The sequence below is a fragment of the Solea senegalensis genome, linkage group LG13 (assembly GCF_019176455.1).
Source record: "Solea senegalensis isolate Sse05_10M linkage group LG13, IFAPA_SoseM_1, whole genome shotgun sequence".
NCBI lineage: Eukaryota > Metazoa > Chordata > Actinopteri > Pleuronectiformes > Soleidae > Solea > Solea senegalensis.
In genome coordinates, this window is record NC_058033.1 from 8927607 (window position 1) to 8948242 (window position 20636).

General features: G+C 41.5%; 4 protein-coding genes across 4 annotated transcripts; 1 reads left to right on the forward strand and 3 right to left on the reverse strand.

The window, feature by feature from the left end:
* Window positions 1–444: 444 nt before the first annotated feature.
* si:ch73-261i21.5 (zona pellucida-like domain-containing protein 1) lies at window positions 445–9343 on the reverse strand. Its single transcript, XM_044041333.1, has 11 exons — window positions 9301–9343; window positions 8280–8383; window positions 6615–6841; window positions 6336–6520; window positions 4767–4839; window positions 3801–3898; window positions 3633–3713; window positions 3292–3463; window positions 2609–2717; window positions 2487–2507; window positions 445–1748 (listed from the first exon to the last, which is right to left on the reverse strand). The coding sequence occupies exons 2-11, from the start codon at window positions 8371–8373 to the stop codon at window positions 1597–1599; spliced, it is 1212 nt and encodes a 403-aa protein (XP_043897268.1). The 5' UTR covers window positions 8374–8383; window positions 9301–9343; the 3' UTR covers window positions 445–1596.
* A 2882-nt stretch (window positions 9344–12225) lies between these two features.
* Window positions 12226–13049, reverse strand: LOC122779199 (histone H2B 3). Its single transcript, XM_044041335.1, has one exon. It carries the CDS (start codon window positions 12927–12929, stop codon window positions 12549–12551), a length of 381 nt encoding a protein of 126 aa, XP_043897270.1. The 5' UTR covers window positions 12930–13049; the 3' UTR covers window positions 12226–12548.
* A 128-nt stretch (window positions 13050–13177) lies between these two features.
* On the forward strand, window positions 13178–14049 carry LOC122779198 (histone H2A). Its single transcript, XM_044041334.1, has one exon. It carries the CDS (start codon window positions 13269–13271, stop codon window positions 13653–13655), a length of 387 nt encoding a protein of 128 aa, XP_043897269.1. The 5' UTR covers window positions 13178–13268; the 3' UTR covers window positions 13656–14049.
* A 1433-nt stretch (window positions 14050–15482) lies between these two features.
* Window positions 15483–18557, reverse strand: LOC122779196 (heat shock cognate 71 kDa protein-like). The gene is made up of 8 exons (XM_044041332.1): window positions 18346–18557; window positions 18060–18265; window positions 17684–17836; window positions 17039–17594; window positions 16765–16967; window positions 16458–16656; window positions 16142–16374; window positions 15483–15875 (listed from the first exon to the last, which is right to left on the reverse strand). The coding sequence occupies exons 1-8, from the start codon at window positions 18548–18550 to the stop codon at window positions 15672–15674; spliced, it is 1959 nt and encodes a 652-aa protein (XP_043897267.1). The 5' UTR covers window positions 18551–18557; the 3' UTR covers window positions 15483–15671.
* Window positions 18558–20636: the final 2079 nt, after the last annotated feature.

Here is a 20636-nt window from a genome sequence, read left to right on the forward strand (position 1 = left end):
GCGAATAAGCGGAGACTCGACATTCGGCGGGACAGGGATGTGAATGAAGCACTCAGCCACTTTGATGCCAGTGTGTCTTCAAGTCTTGAGTGTCCTGCAGTAAGTGAGTCCCCCACAGAACATGTTGGACATCCCATACACACTGCCAGGAATGTAGTGCAGACTCATTCTCAAGAATTACTCCCAATCAGAATATTTTTGGAAAATGAAAGATAGTTTTAAAAGACTTAAAAGTGGAATAAAATATTAATATATATATATTATTTTTACAGCACTTTTTGGGAAGGTGACATTTTCTGCCACTAGGAACAAATTAAGTTTTTTTTTTTTTTAAATCTTGATACTGCAAAATTATGTAATTGTAAAAACTTGTGTGTAGACTGAACAAATGTACTTTTTCCAACGAGTCACCAAATGTCCCAATGATAGTGTTTGAAACAGCTGTGAGTGAAAAGGAAGCCAAAACATGCTTTTATTAGCATTATTCAAGTACAAAAGTACAGTTCCTGAGCAACTTATAGCTGTTTATTCATACAAAATACCAAACTAGCCAATCATTTTATAATAATACAGTTAAAATCCTGACTACACAGTAAGAGGTTTTTATACTCAAATGTTAATTTTAGGTTTAGAAACCACTTTAGGGGACTTTCATGTGTTCGGAAAACCCGCTCATTAAGTGCTTCTACATCCAGGAGGTTGGCTTTCTTCGCCCGTTCATACACAATTCCATTAAAATTCCGTGACCACCTCCAGTCAGCAGATGTGAACTGATTAGAGACGTACAAAGGGGTCAGCAGCATGAATAAAAAAAATCACAGAGGAAAGTCTCTTGAGTTTAACATCTACTCCTAAGATAATGACTGAGGCTCTTTGTGTTGTTCCTCACATGGTGCTCACTACACCAGCTTCTACCGGGATTGTGAGGAACATCCATGAAATCTTATCAAACATCTTTATTGGACAAGTACAAAACTAAAATCTGATGTAAAAAGTTAGAAAATACCCTGACTCGCAGTACCTTGCTTTTAGTAAGACAGTGGCGGCCCACAACCCCATTGTCCAAAACCAGAGATTTAAATAAAAGGTGAAGGCCTAAGGCAGTGTGCATGGTTGTGAATGCAGGACAGGTACTGTTGCTTCTTGGGAACTAGACTTCCTCCATTTAATAACAGAGTAAACCAACACGACTCCGGCTACTGTTTCACAAAGTTTACTTACAATATGTTTTTCACACAGGCTGAATGAAAGCATTAAGGTCAAAGAGACATGGAACCTTTTTCCCTTTTGTTCACTTATTTTAATATGGGAATAGAGCTGCTATGTATATATATATTCTTTCTTTTCTTTTTTTATTGGCGGGGTTTTTTAATTGATTAACTACCACAACCAAATTTAAAGATCAGTCATGAAAAATGCCATTGAGGGCACAATATAACATTTCTGACTATCTTTACTTTCATACCAAGTGCTATTTAATAAATCTTAAGTAAGAGGGGCAGGAAAACAAAATACAGCAAACATATTTGTGGTGATCCAGTCTTGAATGATGGTGTTATTCATTTAGTATGACGGATCATACCAAATGGACATGTGTCATTCTGGTGGGTACAGAATAGTCTTGCCTACGGCACTTTTTGCATTGTACGTCTTGAGAACGATGACGACAATGAGAGTGAGGCAAATGAGGCCGATGATGCCCGCTATGATTGAGACCACCACCACTGTATGATGACTTTCCTGAGGGTCTGGGGAGTAAAGGAACACCAAACAATTAGACCAAAGAGGAGCTGGTTCACCTGACCTTTCTAAACACTTAAAGTAATTGACAAATACAGATCCATCTATAGTTGGCAGCCTAACCTAAGTTATCCTATGTTCTCATATGACGGATCTCGTCTTTTAAAGGGTTAAGGAAAGGGTTATTTCAGGAATATTAATATTTGATGTGTATATTTCAGGCTGAAGTAGACTAACTCATTTAAAGTGGGGGAAAAATATTAATATATAATTTGACAGCAGTTTTTGGGAAGGTGACATTTTCTGCCTCTAGGAACAAATTAGTAAGTTTTTTTTAAAGGAACTCTTAAGGTTTAACACATTTTTGGCTCCTGTCCTTTGCTTCCAGCATTCCCCTCCCTACTCTCTATGTCACATCATGAAGGTGTTTGGTGAATATTCATATGATTATTCACTGACAATAAAACACAAAGCCTATCGAGCGGAGAGGTCCTTCTTTGTGGCGTTCTGACTCCTGATTGGATAAAGTGTGGGACCTAAAGTCATTTTCCAACATGAACATCAGCTAATATCCAGAGATACAACTATGCATTTTGTCAGTAGGTGAGAGCTACTTCTACTATGTGCTTCTACTACACCAATTTAATACAAATGGTATTAAATTGTTGGGAAAACCAAAGTGCCATTGTTGCCCGAAGTTCATTTGTTTTACTTGATGAAACAACAGCTATGTGTACAATACATACCTTCAGATCCCGACATATGTCCTGTGAAATGAACAAATGAAAAACCTGGTAAATTCAGACTGATGTGATGCAGCAAAATAAAACCACACCTTTATTGTTGTAGTACACATACAGGTTCTCACCTTTCTCTAACTTGGTATAAATGGGGCTTGAAGTGATGGTGGCCGAGTCGCTCACTGTAGTATCTTGGTTGTCGCCGACGCTGCGACGCCTCCTAGAGCTGGTGCAGTTCTGCTAATAAACAGTGATTGTCATTTTAGTTGCAAGACAGATTTTTAAATACAAATGAATCACAGTTCCCGGTTTCCCAAGTAGAGCATTGTGTGAATATACACAACCCGTGAGAGCATGGCTCACAATGTCTAGAAACGTTGTTGATTCAATCCTTAGCTTCTACTTGGTTTTTATGTGTGTGTGTAAAAGTTGGTGACACTTCAACAAATGGAGAACTACCTCCAGTCCTTTCCCAAGCACATCAGGGAACTACGGTGACCTTTGCATACCGGAAAGGGTATAGACACTCTTTCAAAACTCTCTACTTCTGCTCCACTAACATAGTCTTGAGATTCGCCTGCAACCAGGCACCGGATCACAGTGTGGCCACTGCTTTATTGCTTTATTGTCTATTTACCTCACATTGTTCACAGAATTGACATCATGTGCTATTGAAGAAGACCTGAAACTAGCGAAAGAAACAATTAATTCCTCAGGAAAATGTTGACTGAGTCATAAATCAAGTGTTATTTTGATTCAACCAGCAGAATGGTCATATTAAGTAGTAGTTGTGATGTGTGCTTTTTCTGACCTGGACGAGGGCAGGGCAGATGGAGTTCACACAGAGTCTGGTGGCACAGTGGACGTAGTAGGTGGAGATGATGTCATCTGAGCTTTGAATAAAGCGGAAAGCCTCAAAGGAGAAGCGGGCCTCCTGCTGATCTCCGTTAGTCATGACAATTGTCTGGATGTCCCGGTCACACCTTGAAGAGGAGGAGAGATGATGAAAGTCAGAAAAACATTAAAAAAATTGAATTTACCTTGTCAAATTTCATGTTTTTATGTACAGTATAGTCAGAGCTCCAAATGTAAACAAAGACATTGATGTCGCTGGATTCTCAAACCCTTTATCTCTTGTCTCTGGTCACTCACCCAACGAAGAGGTCGTGGAAGCTGGTGTCGATGATAAAAGGTGAGGCTGTAACATAACATCGATCCAGGAGCACGTTGAATCTGAAAAAGAATTCAACAGTTGTGGTATTGGCACATTTAAATATGACTCTTTTTGAAAATGACAGACATAACCTGCTAAAACACTACCTGTTGCTGAGGTTCGAGGCCCTCACTTCTACAAAGATCCTGGTCTTCAGCTCTAGACCTTCTTGAGGCATCAGCAGTGAGGAGGAGTAGCTGTTGTCCTTTACGCCCAACAAGACAACAAGACAAAAGAGGGAAGGATGGTTGTTTAGACTAATGATATGATCTTCCTTTCAAGATGAAACCATTCAAATAAATAGAAATGTTTTGGCTTCACTCTCCCTCCAGACCCAGCGGAGACGATGTCCAATGTTCACACTCCTCCCCCTATACGATCTAAGGTAAGCGGAGCAGTTTTGTTTTTCTAGTTCCTTGATTTAAAGAAGTGAGTTGTACATGGAAAGACATCTTGATGGCTGATGTGATGTGGTAGTTTGATTGTGATCTCAATGATCTCCACTCCACTGTGTTTATTTGATAAGTTAAAGTGCCAGTGATAGATAGATAGGTACTTTATTTATCTCACAGAGAAATTCACAAAAGTGCGTTACTAGTGGTGATTTTTGTTGTAGACCGTGTTATTATTCTGCCTCTGTTTGGTCTTTGTGAACCGAATCATCTGAAAATGGGCGCTGTCAAGCAAAGGGTGCCAAAAATTGGAACAGTTGGGGCCGGTTATTTTGGTACTATTCCTAATAAAAGGCCATTCCACTCAAGCATAATGTTGCTGTTGCCTCCAGCTGTCTAGACCTAAAACTAACCACTTCCTGTGTGACGCTAGATAAGAACACCCTGTATTGTGAGAAACGCAGAGCCAGTCGTGTTCACATAACATGTGACGATGGTTTGAATTTAAAAAGTTATAAAGAAGTATGTTGTACCAGAATCAGAAATACTTTGTTAATCTGAGATCGGGGAAATCAGGACGTCTGACAATTGATGAGAAATTGACCGAACAAGAGATGTGAAACAACACAATTTAACATCGTGTCTTAGTGTCGGTGGCACCGGTGGTGACGCCGTACTCACCGAGTACAGTCCCATGCTCAGTGTACTGATGAAACTTCCGTTGTTGTCTTTAATGACCAGATTGGCCCCAGATCTATTGGAGGAGGGGGAGAAAAGAAAGTTCTGTCAACAGCTGGAATTCATTACTTGAGACGTCGACAACCAGGTCATCATTCACTTGATACTTAAAAGAACAACACAGTGAGGTGAGAATCACGCCTGCCTGAAACTTAACACACAGGTAACACACACCTGAGAACACTGCTGCCCCATGAAGACTATAACTAAATAAGGTTATGTGATACTTTTTTATGTATAGACAGCGTATGTCATTCATCATTTGTTTCCTGGGAAGGTTTTAATAAAACCTTAAAAAAAAAAGAAAAACGATCCCACTCAATTCTCACAATCTAGAATTACATACATGTCCAATGTATTCGTATATTTATATATATAAAAAAGCTTTTCGATATGTGCCACAAGATTGCTGGTGTTAATATTAATATTCTTTATCGAGACAGTTATTTGACGTCACAGACAATTGTTTTGGAACTGTGGCGCCATCAGGGCTGAGATGTAGTTCTTTGAGATTTTATGCTCTTTACTGTCAAATCACCTCTTTGCCCACACCTGTTGATTGAACCGATGACTCAAAAACAGAGGAAGAAGCAGAAGTTTGAGTGTTCGTGAGGATGATACAACGCTTGATTGTTAAGCTTAACCTGCAGGTTATTAATGTCCTAACCTTTTGGGATGCCACTCTCTGCTCCTCTCATGAGATGAGCACAGACAAATGTACTTTGCATTAGCAATAATGTTTGTAGCAATCGTTACTCTCAAACTCTCTTTTAGACTCTTGTTTTTGACGTTTCTCTTTTTAGAGGTGGTGTAGTGGGACAAATGAAGGCCCATTTTTGTACTCTACGAAAAAAGGCAGAGACGGATGGAGCCTTTCGTACGTACTTTGCGTTATCGTCATGCGTCTGGCTGGGGAGCTTATGATGATGGAGGAAATACCACTGGAAATTGTGGGGGCAGTATGGAGTCAATAGTCCAATCAGTTAGGGAAACGATAAAGAAGCACCTTTACGCCATGCTGTGGTTTTATTTGAGGGGCTATCTGGCGAAGCAAGTTAGTAAGTCAAACGTTGCAGCTAGGGTTAGGGTTTTGAAAATAGGGTTAGGGTTTTGGAAATATTGAATAGTAACGTTCCCCATTAATGGGATGACTTACATTTAGTGGTCTTCACATTCCACCGCCACGGAATCCGTTTGTGTTTCAGTCTATTTCGAATGAAGCACAATAAAAATAACCCCTTTAATGGATCCTATGTTGACGCCAGTGACGGAGATATGTAGTGTAGTGCAGTGACGGAGATAACATTTGGGACGGATGGACGTAAAACGGACAAATGGAGTATAAATGGGCCTTAATAGGAGTACTCGCTGATCTGCTCTGTGATTGGTCAAAGTCTCCTGTGAGGTGCTAGGATCAACAAAGTCTGTAAACTGAAGTTAGAGGAAGTGTCACTCTCTCAAATCACTTTATTTACGTTAAGTCAAAAAGTTGACATTATAGTAAGTACTTACACGCTCATCTGAGTATTGTTGATGAAGTACTGCAGAGGGTAGCGGCAGGAGAACTTGTACATCACTTCTTGGTGATAGGTAATGGGATTTTTGGACGGGTCCTTGGAGCAGACCATGCCTGAGATGTTGATGTACTCAACGTGGGAGAATTCGGAGAACACTCCCGTTCCCACCTCCTGGGTGACCTTCAAGGAGGAAGAATAGTTGATGTTTGTTGAGTTTGTGAGCAAGATCATTAGTGGCAATGTGCTGAGAGAGTCGAGGCTTTAGGTCACTTACTGCCAGCGAGTTGTCACACTCGCTGATGCCCGTCTCTGTGATGGAGAAGTTGAACTTAACAATTGGCGGGTCCACGGCCCAGTCGGCCGTCCCTTTACATGCCTGTTTGGAGTGCTGCGAGTTGAGGGACATCAGGGACTCATTGTACCCTCTGAAGTAGATGGGGCACAGCAGGATGTGAAGCTTCAATGTCTGAGCGCCACAGAAGACCTCAATGTCCGAGTTTGCTGAACAGAGCCGGGATGAGACCGGAATCAGTTTTCAGGACTCTCCCTGAGAGACTAATGTAATAGCTTTTGTTGTAGCCTTTTAGTGACATCGTCCAGTTTAGTGTCTGTGGTATAACTGTGAGTGTGTTTATTTCATCGTGTGTCATGACTATTCATTGCAGTTTGCTCTCTCGTCATTAAGTGTAAATGCACAGGGGAACCAAATGAGGCGACAACAGCGACTTTGTCACTTCCCAACTTGCCCGTGGACTTTTTGTTTTTAAATTGAGTTTTAATTCGTTTTTAGAGCAGGTTTGCTGGTTTTATTAGTTTTAATTTTTTCTAAATTCTTAGTTTTAGTTCAGTTTTTAATATCTTGCTAGAAGCAAAAATGTCATAATAAGTATTGTGTGTCATTAAAACCCAACAACGACACATGAAAGAAGAAAGAAGCCTGAAGTGCAATATGTGCATAATACAGTTGGTATTATTAAATAGCCAACAAGACTAAAGACACACATGAACATAACATAGATAATAATAAATAACCCTCATGAGACACGTTTACGAACAACATAATGATCGTTATGTTGAACTTGCACAGCCTTATTTATGTCCCACATTGTAAACACAAACACATTGAAAACATTTTATGAGGAATGAAAACACAGCCTTTCAAAAATAAGTACACTTTGGTGGTACTTGGAGGACAATCAGAAATACTACTGTATAAACACCAGGGTATGTGATCAGAGTGGAGCTGAGGGGTTTTTGACCAGAGTGGTTAGGGTTAATCATATTTATAATTAATTATTTAATCCAATTTCACTATATTAGTGTGTGAAGTATATGTGAGGAAGAGGAGAGCAAATGATTGTATCTGCCTCGTGTGAAAAGTCTGTCACTGATTTTACTCAGCCTATTTACACCACTGTATTTTAACATAATAGTGTCAATATTTTCTCAGGTGGTCCTTGGAATTAAAAGGTTTGAGAACTTCTGATCGAAACAATTGATTTAAAGAGAGACTGAAGTAAAAGATGCAAAATAGTAACCACTGGCTTTGGTGATAGTGTAGCATTATTTTGGCTCCATGATGGGATAGTGTGACGTCAGCCACCAGAGCTCTGTAGGAATGTGTTAATCTCCCCTGATTAGTGGCTTGACTTGGGTATAATAATCCTGTTGCTTATTTTAGAGTGAATGAAACATTCCTGCTGGACCTTCAGGTTGTTGTTTTTTTTAACCATGTCTTGAAACGTTATATTATTCTGTACATATCTGTCACTCTTCCAGTGCTGTAACACAACTCACCTCACATATATAAAAAAAACACACTCCTCATATAGCCACTTTTCCACTGTGCCGACACTGATTAGGTTGCAGCAGAAATAAAAGGTGTGAAAGGGAGAGGCACGTGGGGAGGTGGGGGTGGAGTGATTGTGTGAGCACTGACCTGGACTTCTGAAGGTGGAGTGTCTATAGCAGGGGTTTTCAGCTCGGATGAGGAGGAGCGTGGCAAGTTGATACGTAAGAAGGACCAGCCACATTGTCCTTGAACTGCAAGGATACAAAATTACAGAAATGGACACCATCTCCTCCGTATATAAGCTAATGTAAAACAGTTGTATGCACTGGCCGACGTTATTTATTTATCTTTTGTGTCGCTAATAAATAAATTGGTGTATTTATTTATTTATTCGGTTTGAAGCTTTTTTCATAATTAAAACAAGATTTCTGGTTGTTTTAGCTTTTTAAGGGTGAATATTTTCTTTGTTTCTTTGCGCCACATAACAAAGAAATCATTAAAAGTGAATATTTTGGTTTGTGGAGAAAAATTAGACATTTTTTAACGTTTTCTGACATTTTATGAACTAAACGAGTACTTGATTAATCGTAAAAGCTGTAGTTGTCAGATAAATAATCATAATAAATAACTTGTTTACATGTGCTTTTTATCATCCGTGATCAAAAGCCAAATTGGAAGCAGTCACACTGTTTTTTTTATATTTTTATAGTGTGCGTATGAGATACTTTTCAGTATCAGTGATAATCTGAAAAATAGCCCAAGAGTAGAGTTGCCAGATAAATGTGAAGTAAAATATATATTAAATATTGATTGTGGAATGCTGTGAAATGTGAAATGGACGTTTGTAGTCCAGTATTTGTGGAAACACAAAATAGCATCAAACAGATATAATAAATAAGAAAAAATTAGCACACATGTTGATGTTGAAGTTTGGAAATGTGAACACGTTATTTCACATACAAAATTAAAACAGCAGAGTGTGTATGAGACAGAGAAATAGCAGCAGTGCAGATGTTTGAGAGGCCGACTGAGTCATAAATGAAATTATTAATAATAATTAAATCATTATAATCCATTCTCTGGTGACAAAAATGTAATATGTTAATTTTTATTATTATTAAAACACAAACTACTCTACACAATGTGGGATTAAGAGTTGTTGTCTTACCTTGTGTGGATGTTTTCCTTCCACTTTCTCTCAGTATGACGAGTGTGTGTGGTGTGTGTGTGTGTGTGCGCTCACTCCTCCATGGCCCACATTTATACTGGCCTCCTTTCAAGGAGATGATGGGAGAAGCCCACAGAGAAGACGGGGAAGGAACATCAAGAGCAATACAAGCTACAAGCAGATCATCTATCACTCATGCAACAATAAGAGGGACTGTTTTTTTTGGTCTTGTGGAAGGAAAACAATGTTAAGTGTCTATAAATTTAACATGTAATTTTTAGTAATAATGACCTCAGCTGCAGTCAATAACTGTATGTGCCTTAAATCACATCCCACCATCTAGTCAGGAAAATAATAATGGACTATAAACTGTGGTTATGTGTCACGTGTACATTAAAACAGAACGTACACAGCAGAGAAAAAAACTAAAAGAAGAAACCCCAAAAAACAAAAGAGACAGAAGACGTTAATATCACACTATGAATACCTTGTTTTTATCCAATAATGGCACCTAAAATGGGCCATTTTGTGAATTCTTTTCACTCTTATACTGTGTTTTGATAATAATTTTGCCAGGGGCGGCCAGTCTTTGTTGGGAAACGAGGGCTCCTGCCCGTCATCTCGGAGAAGGAGAGGAGGACACACCCTGCCACACAAAACCTCAACTACCACTGTCACCTGAACCACAAAACCCCCCATTAGATCCCCTGCAGGAACCCTGAAGCCAGCCCGGACAACAATGGACGGGAGATGATCTTACGCAGAGCTTAGCATTGAGTAGGTGTTGTAGTCATGCTTTTTCCCATTCAGCAGCCGTTGGTGTATCTGAGTGGGTCATTCACTTGACATTTGCATTTCCTTAATCCTGTTTACGAACACTAAAGGGGGCATGATGTTCACTCAGGGCTGTGGGTTCTCCAATGAGGTTCTCTGGCCACGTTAGGTCCATGGAAAGTTTCTAGAAGTAAGGGTGTGTACACTCACCGGCCACTTAATTAAGTACACCTGTTCCACTACTGCATGTTTTAGATGTTCTCCTGCTACACCACACACCTTTAATTATTATTTATAATATTTAAAGGTGAGGTGGGAGATGCTCAGAAGACAACACCAGAGCTTATGCTATGCTAGCTTGCTAAATCTAACGAGACAGTGGCAGCAACGTCATGTGGCAGGAAAGGTGACAACAACAGACTGTGTTTGGGGAAGCTATTGCCATGAAAAAGGCTGATGCAGAGCGATCCAAGACCAGCGTGAACATCGGCGCTGCTGCGGTTTGAACGGTGGCGACCACTGAAAGCCCAGAAAGTGCTGCAAAGTGCTGTTTCTACTGGACAGGTAGGTTTACTTTATGTTTAAGTATTTGTTGTTTTCCATCATCATGTTGAACTAACTAAGGGAAGTCTGAAGAAAGGGGTTTGGACTTTTGAATTCAAAACGTAGCCTGGTCAAACTTTTCTTCCAGGATCTCCAACCCTACTTCAAATAAGCCAAACACATGACAGCAATGCAGTGCATTTAGGCATGTACAGTCGACATGCAGTAGTTAATACAACCTGCTCAAGTTCAACCTGTTCAGCATTAAAAAAAGGGAGACAAGTCACTTAAGAGACTTTGAATGCGGCTTCTTCGTACCAGATCAGCAGAAGTATGAAGTACAGACTCTTTAGGGTTTATGGAGAATAGTCTGAGCTGCAGTGCTTTGGGCAAAGATGCTTTTGTTTATGTCAGAGGTCAGAGGAGAATAACAAGTCTGGTCGCACACGATAGAAAGTAACGCAAATAACCACTCGTTACAGCCAAGGTTTGCAGGAAACCGTCTCTGAACATGCAACCTGTTGAACCTTGAAGTGGCAGAAGACCACGCTTAATGCTAGTGACCAGAGAGTGTATATATAGACTTATATTTATTTCATATATACATGTCTCATCAAGGGAACTTTCTCCAGGTTCTCCAGTTTCCTCCCAGAGTCCAAAAACATGCAGAAGTTAAGTGGAAATGGACACTAAATTGGCCGTAGGTGTGAACGTGAGAGTGAGTGGTTGTCTATGTTTCACTGTATGTCAGCTGGGTTTGGCTCCAGCTCCATGTGACCCTTAGGTCACATGGAGAGGATAAAGCAGTAGAGAATACAATATATACTATATCCTCTCATGAATGAGTGCATACAAGCTTGCTGTATTCAGATCTATGTATTTCTGTCACATACTGACAATTTAATTGTTCCTGGAAAGCGACGTTATTGCCACCAGACATGAACTTGAACCTGGCTCCGTTTGTCTCCCGCACATCGGCTTCATGGATGTTCTATTTACCAGTGAACTCCTTTGATTCCTGTGTCCTCATTACCTCGGGGCACGGTTCACAGTAACTGGACCCGTCCATGTGTCACATGGATCCTCTTCTGCTTTTTGTCGTCTATTATATGCCAAAAAAATATCAATTAAAGTCACCCACGTGCTTGCTCACACGGCCAAGATGTACTGAATGCAATTAATACTTGAAATTGAACTCCGTCACATCATGCATCATCTAAAATGTGACATTACACTGATTGTACCTAAAAGTCACATGATTTTTATGAATGGCACACTTATCATTTTAAAAAACCACCATGTACAGACACACATAAAAAAAAAAAAAAGACATGAGTGAGTGATTTCAGTGCAGTATTTTTGTGTCAAGATAATAGTTTAAGTTCAAGGGTTTAATTATATTTAAGAGTGCAGGGTGGCCCCATCTAAAGAGCTTCATGTGCTCACTTTATTAGGTACACCTGTTATACTGCTGGTTATGGATCAAATATCTAATCAATCACTACATTGACAACAATTCAATGCATTTCCTAATGTGAATATGTCCCATGAGACCTGCTGGAGTTCACACCAAGCATCATCAGTACAAGAGTGACAATTAGACCCACATCACTCAATAGTAGTTAAGTTTATTTCCAATGTTTGTCAGAGTGACATCAGGTCATCTAGTAAGGTGCATTATACGGTGCAAAAACAAATCAAACGTCGATTCCAGTTTAAAAGCACCGATTGGTTTACATTCATTCTTAAAAATTGTTGACACAGCTCAGAAAAAAACACAGACACTGGGTTTTTAAAACAAAATGGCAGACTACAGTCCCAGTATATTCGGCGCAAGGCCTGGGTTCATTTGGCATTCGCTCTCTCTGAAGCAAAACATCACAGACGGAGCTTTGAAGACCATCTCAGCGGCAGACCATGTCGACACACTCTTATTTAGAGCTCGTATACTTGGTCACGGCCTTGGTGCCCTCGGACACGGCGTGCTTGGCCAGCTCGCCGGGCAGCAGCAGGCGCACGGCGGTCTGGATCTCCCTGGAGGTGATGGTGGAGCGCTTGTTGTAGTGCGCCAGGCGCGACGCTTCCCCAGCGATGCGCTCGAAGATGTCGTTGACAAACGAGTTCATGATGCCCATGGCCTTGGAGGAGATCCCCGTGTCTGGGTGCACCTGCTTCAGCACTTTGTACACATAGATGGCGTAGCTCTCCTTCCTGGTCTTGCGGCGCTTCTTGTCTCCCTTCTTCTGGGTTTTGGTCACAGCCTTTTTGGATCCCTTTTTGGGCGCAGGAGCTGATTTTGCAGGATCAGGCATTTCTCTTTCCCCCGTGCAGGTGTCAGTAACAGTGAAGGCAGGGAAACAGCTGAGGACGCCGCCTCATTCACACTTGCCGTATTTATAACATGGCTCTGCAAATAAGTGTGCGCCATTACTTCCTCGTGATTGGTGCGTCCTCCGCCGGAGGATACGCATTAAAGCACGACGCGCCGTGCCATTGGCTCGTGTGTCTCAGATTCGATCGACCAACCAGAGATGCGCAGGCGGTTTATATAGTTTCACCCTCCATTTTCATTACGTAGACGTCCACCTCTGCGTCATCTTTGTTGTTCACAACCAGCGACTTGTGCGCGCTAATCACACATACACACCATCATGTCTGGCCGAGGGAAAACCGGAGGCAAAGCGAGAGCGAAGGCCAAGTCTCGCTCTTCTCGTGCCGGACTCCAGTTTCCGGTGGGTCGAGTCCACAGGCTACTGCGCAAGGGCAATTATGCGGAGCGCGTCGGTGCCGGGGCTCCCGTCTACCTGGCGGCTGTGCTGGAGTATCTAACCGCTGAGATCCTGGAGCTGGCTGGCAACGCTGCCAGGGACAACAAGAAGACCAGGATCATCCCTCGGCATCTCCAGTTGGCCGTGCGTAACGACGAGGAGCTCAACAAGCTGCTGGGAGGAGTGACCATCGCTCAGGGCGGCGTGTTGCCCAACATCCAGGCTGTCCTCCTGCCGAAGAAGACGGAGAAACCTGCAAAGAGCAAGTAACCGGTGGCCCGTGTTCACTCGGGACAAGCTCAGGCTCCGCTCGGTGCCACTTTTTTCATACCAGTGTTTTTTGTTTTTGGATAAACCTTTGTAAAAGTGGGAGCGGTGTCTGGTTGAAATCACACTTGCTGCCCATCGGGACTCTTCATAGACTCTGTCTCCTCTGTTGTTGTTGTTTTGTGTGGAAAATGGAGGCGCGCTCGCTCTCCGGAGGCTGGGGAGGAAGAAGAAGGCCGCGGAGAAAAACCTGTTAATATGGACCAATTCTGGAAGGGGGAGGGACGCGGGTGTTTTTATTTTCGCAATGCTGCTACAAAGAAAACGTGCAAAATTGTTGTGTTCATGTCATGTTTCAATAAATGTCCCCGCAGCCTTTTGGCACAGGGCGAATTCATGTAGTCTGGATTTTTTGTTGTCATCCGGGAACTTGCCTTTGTCAGATCGAATGGCACAGGGCGCATGAATGGTTCTGCAGCCGATCTGGCGTTTTGTGTTTTTACTGCTACAGTTAAACATCAAGGTCTTTATCTGGACATTTATGTAAACCGTGCGTTCACTTTGCGCCAGTTTTGAAACTGTTCTGGTTTATAATGTGTCACTCATCACTGCTGCAGCTGATGGGAGTGTAGTGGAGGCAAAATGCATAGTTTTTTACATCTTGTCCCTATCATAATAATGCTATATCAGATACTTTTAATGATTTGAAACCAAATGCCCCAACCTCTACCTGTCATAATAAGTGGATTAATATTATTGGCAGCTGTTTTCATATTTTCATCATGGCTAATGCCAGCAGCATTTGAGAGATTGGAATGAAAAGATGCAACTGCCAAAGATGTTAATACTTTTTAGAAAGGACTGTGTGCTTGTGGGGAGGTCAGAGTGCAGGGACAATGAGGGATCACTGCAGCTAAATAATTCACAAGTTGTGTCGCAGTACAGTTACACTTGGCTGATTTGTACTGCATAAAACTGTACTTTTATTGACTGATTTATCTTCAACTTAAAAACTTAACTTAAAGAAACACCACAGCTGTAACAGGACTCTTATTTTTTAGGTGATGCACTAAGACATTTGAACATGATTACTGCTGTCACTGTAATATAATATGACACACTGGCTACTGCTTTAGTCATATCCATAAAATCCGTTTAGGTTATTTAACATTTATTTAGATCGTTTGTCACATAAGTTTTCACACTTTAAGTCTGATTATTTGTAAGGTATAAAACGCATGGCCATTTATTAATAATTGCAACTTGTACACGGCATTTAATGACCCAACGCGATGGTGTCCTCTTTTCCTGATGGAGAGCCAATCACTGCAGCACATCAGTAACTGCTCTGCCTCCATAATGACAAATAATGTGTCAGAGTAAAGACAGCTACAACTTTAATGACTTTTTTACTTGGAAATTAAAATGTGACTGTTGCAAACGTACTAAATATCTGATCATCTTCAAATCCTAAGAGAAAGGTCTAATTGTCGAGCAGTAATAAGTAGATGACACTAATCTCAGTGTAGTATGATGATCTAATTTTGAGAGAATCGTGAACTTGCCCTTGATCGCTAAAACATGGTAATAAGGTCAGACATATAACACATTAAGCTGTTAAATCGAGCCTCATTGTTACCGATATTAAGGCAGTGATCCTCATTAGAAACTATCCACTGAAAAGATATAAGTAATCTCATAATGTGCATAATCCAATCAGGTTTATTCCTTAAGCACATTTAACCAAAGTGCTGTACGTTAATGATGCAATAAAACACTGAGACAACACATCTCACATTCAAAGAAACAGAACAAATAGCACAAGAGGCATGCATCAGTCATTATTTATTACTCTTCGGGAGTACAGACCTGACACAGAACGCACAAAAGTTAGTTTGCTTGAGGCTCAGTACAATCGCTAATGACAGTAATGATTTTACACTGGCAATATTCATGCTTTTTCTTGTTTGTTTTTTTAAACTCAGCAATATACAGTATGCAAAAATTACAGGCACTTGATTAATCGACTTCCTCAATGGTTGGACCAGTGGATCCTGCGCCGGTAGAAGCACCTCCTCCTCCTCCTCCGGGGAAGCCGCCTGGCATGCCACCGGGCATTCCACCAGGCATTCCTCCAGTACTCTGGTACAGCTTGGTGATGATGGGGTTGCACACCTTCTCCAACTCCTGTTGTTGATGTTCATATTCCTCCTTCTCTGCAGTCTAGTAAAAGAAAAACACATGTTATTGTCCCGTTCAGCAGGAAATCACATGCTCCTTTGTTTAAGCTCTCGTGTACGCATGAAAAACACCAGTAAACATCAGACATCACGTCCTAGACATATTTAATTATGGTCTGCAATATTTAACATGTTTCATATCCTTTCAGATCACAGGGGCCCTAAACCTCTGGCCTGGTTATGTTGGCTGGTGTCAGCTGAAAGATTTCAGGGAAAACATCACCTTAACTGGTCTGCATCAATCCTCACCTGGTTCTTATCAAGCCAGCTGATGACCTCATTGCACTTGTTTGAGATCGTCTGCTTGTCGTCGTCGCTGATCTTGCCAGCCAGCTTCTCGTCCTCCACCGTGGACTTCATGTTGAAGGCGTACGACTCCAGGCCGTTCTTCGCGGACACCTTGTCGCGCTGCAGGTCGTCCTCTGCCTTGTATTGCTCCGCTTCCTGGACCATGCGTTCGATGTCATCCTTGCTGAGGCGACCTGTCACAAAACAGGAAAGATTATTATTTGATAACCTGGGATGAAGCTGCAAGTATATGTGGGTTCTTTTTTCTTCTTTCTACCTTTGTCATTAGTGATGGTGATCTTGTTCTCCTTTCCAGTGCTCTTGTCGGCAGCAGAAACATTCATGATGCCGTTGGCATCGATATCGAATGTCACCTCAATCTGAGGAACACCACGGGGAGCAGGAGGGATTCCGGTCAGCTCAAACTTACCCAGCAAGTTGTTGTCTTTGGTCATCGCACGCTCACCCTCATACACCTGTTGGATGTGAGAAGTGTTAACAGGCAATTTTCAAATTATGCTTGTCTACCATCCTGTCTTTTGCTCAGACCAAGGTCTGGATCCCCCATCTATCGGCATCCTCACCTGGATGAGCACACCAGGCTGGTTGTCAGAGTAGGTGGTGAAGGTCTGGGTCTGCTTTGTGGGAATGGTTGTGTTACGTTTGATCAGGACAGTCATAACACCTCCAGCGGTCTCAATGCCCAGGGACAGAGGGGTGACGTCCAGGAGCAGCAGGTCCTGCACATTCTCAGACTTGTCACCGCACAAGATGGCAGCCTGGACAGCTGTAAGTAAGGTTGAACTGATTAGAGTCATAAGGTAAGGCATGTGCTTCATCGAAAAGCAAGATACTTACCAGCTCCATAGGCCACAGCTTCATCTGGATTGATGCTCTTGTTGAGTTCCTTTCCGTTGAAGAAGTCCTGGAGAAGCTTCTGGATCTTGGGGATACGAGTGGAGCCACCAACCAGCACAATGTCATGAATCTGCGCCTTATCCATCTTAGCGTCACGGAGGGACTTCTCTACAGGGTCCAAGGTGCCACGGAAGAGGTCTGCGTTGAGCTCCTCAAAGCGAGCCCTGGTGATGGAGGTGTAAAAGTCAACTCCCTCATACAGGGAGTCGATTTCAATGCTGGCCTGGGTGCTGGAAGACAGTGTGCGCTTTGCTCTTTCACAAGCTGTGCGCAGACGACGGACAGCTCTCTTGTTGTCACTAATGTCCTTCTTGTACTTGCGCTTGAACTCTGCAATGAAGTGGTTCACCATGCGGTTGTCAAAGTCTTCACCCCCAAGATGAGTATCTCCAGCCGTGGATTTGACCTCAAAGATGCCATCCTCGATGGTCAGGATGGACACATCGAAGGTTCCACCACCAAGATCAAAGATGAGGACGTTCCTCTCTGCGCCAACCTGGGGAAAAAGAGAGTGTGAGCCTGTAACTGTACAGGTATAGGTGGACATGAATAATTGTTCTATTATTTACTATCTTACTTTATTACCTTCTTGTCCAAACCATAAGCAATAGCAGCTGCAGTGGGCTCATTAATGATTCTCAAGACATTCAGACCCGAGATTGTTCCAGCGTCTTTGGTCGCTTGACGCTGAGAGTCATTAAAGTATGCAGGTACTGTAATAACGGCATTTGACACGGCCTGAAATCAAAAACAAATAAGTGTTTAAAGCAGCAGATGACTACAAGTCAAGAAAAGCTAAAGGCCAAGAGAAGGAGAACTGGAAAGAGCTTCAGTGATATCGACTATCATGTCTGAACAATATCTCTGTAAATCAACAGTAAGAAAGCACTTAACGACAGAAACGGACGCCACTTTAAAAGATTGTGTTTCAGTTTTTTTGTTCAACATTTTGTGGACTCACCTTCCCAAGGTAGGCTTCAGCGATCTCCTTCATCTTCGTCAGCACCATGGAAGAGACCTCCTCTGGGTAGAAGGTTTTGGTTTCACCTTTGTATTCAACCTCCACTTTGGGCCGTCCGCTATCACTGATGATGTTGAATGGCCAGTGCTTCATGTCGGACTGAACCACCGGATCCTCAAATCGTCTGCCAATCAAACGCTTGGCATCTGTAAAAAAAAGTTTTTTCACAAATCTGTCAGTGGCAGCAGAAGAGGTTTGGAATAAACTGTTGTTTTCATCATCTCACCAAAGACTGTGTTGGTGGGGTTCATGGCAACCTGGTTCTTGGCTGCATCCCCAATTAGCCTCTCTGTGTCCGTGAAGGCCACGTAGCTGGGTGTGGTCCTGTTGCCCTGGTCGTTGGCAATGATTTCAACTTTGCCATGCTGGAACACTCCAACACAGGAGTAGGTGGTTCCAAGATCAATACCAACGGCTAATCCTTTGGACATGGCTGCTCTGAAAGAGTGGAAACAAGTCACTTTATATCTTATTGCAGGAGGGGGCAGTAACACTCAATTTAACTACCTTATGTCAGCGGGTGTCTTCTCCTTCTAATAATAAAAATATGTCTGACATGCTGTACACTGAGAGGTGAAATGCTGCCCTCTGCAGTTCAAAGTCACTTCGCAGTAGAAATCAGAATCAGGAATGTTTCACTCCTTACATTTTCTTTGGTCAAAACCATCAAAGGACTCTTGACACATCAAGTTTCCATGGCATCAAAGAAACCCGGATACAGACAGACATTCCTTGAATATATACAGACTTAATATCCAATCCATAGCAATTACAAATTTGGCGCATTTTCCAATCAACTAATTCATTACATTCCAACAGGACATTAGTTGGTTTCTGTACAGTGTGATTTAGTAATGACCCTTATTGTTCTTTTTCTGTAACATAATAACTACATTTGTATCAGATCTATACATGTTTCCCCATATTTAGAGGCAGTAGGTGATGTACGGAGCAACATAGCAATATAGAGATTTAATCTTGTATAGTATTGATTTTCATTGCATAATTTGATATAGTTTATGAGTAATTTCCAACACAATTTCTATCCATTTGTAGTGCATGGAAATACAATATATTCTGAATCGAGAACAAAGAGACTATAGTTAAAAGTTGTGTAGTTTACACTGGTTTGTATTTTCTATGTCTGTCTCCACACCACAGTGGATTCTGCAGCATCATAATAGAGTTCGAGTCAAACTGCTGATCCATGAAACCATGAGAGGGCGACACTTCCCCTTACAGCTGAGACAGTAGGTTGAAGTTTCTCTAATGCATTATCCACATCCATCCATTCATGCACCAATCGTTTTGATTGATAAGTGTTCTCGGAGTCATTTCATCACAGTTTATAAACACCTCTCATAGCTGCCGACATGTCATATATGTCATTAAAAGCAAGTTACTGTGGCATAAATTAAATGAAAATAAACATGAATGATGTCAATTGTGTAGGTCTGTGACATATGGCTGTAACACAACCACACATACAACGCTTCAGGGGTAGAAAAACATTCATGTCCTACCTGGATGGAGCTGTGGTTGCAGACTGTTGCAGTGACTCTCCTCCACCAGATCAACACAGGCAGAAGATTACAGCATCACTTGTGTATAAATCCTTCCCCGAGCCAATCAGCTTGCAGAACAGTCAGCTTCCAGTACATTCTGGCTCGTTCCATTTGAGCCTTCTGTCCTCTGATTGGCTAAAAAAAACCCAGAGATGCTGTTGAATAAAAAAAAAAAAAAAAGAGAGAGAGAAATAACAGGAATGTTCCAGGGATTTTCCTCAGAGGTTTCAGTGAATAAGTAGAGACAACAACTCAGTAAGTAACTGATTGTGATGAACAGTAATGTAGCTTAAATTCTCATCATCAGACAAACTCACAAGCAGGTCTCAAACTCATGGTTTGAGGGCCAGATGTGGCCACCCCTAATGGCCAGACCTGCTCTAGAGCAACAAGATATCACAAAATCATCATCATATTTATCATGGTGTGTTATAGATCACATCACAGTATAATCATCATATCAACACGCATTAGCTGTCAACACCTGTTCCACAAATAAATCATTCTACAAAATAATCAAGGTGGTTTTCTTCAGTAACTCTTCAAACCACAATGTGACCTATTTATGATCATTGTCAGTACAAGGTCACAGCTGCAGTACTGCATCATCATCATCATCATCATCATCATATTTCAGTCTTAACTCCTACCACTCCTATCATGCTCGTGAGTATTAAATGTATCTTAAAACCCATTTTTATTCTTTGTTTTTACTGGACAACTTGGTTATTTATTGTGTTCTCAATATGGTCTCTACTGTATTTTATTGTTTTGTTGTTTGTTTTAAGGTCGTATTTTTCTACATTTTATGTATCTTTTGTTCCAGCTGTTGTTGTTTTTAAAGTGCTTTATAAATCCATAAGATTTGATTGGAGTCAGAGATAAAGTGTATCGTGTAAGGTCTGTTTGTGGAAGTTTAGCAAAACTCAGGGGGGTCTTCATTAAATCGCTT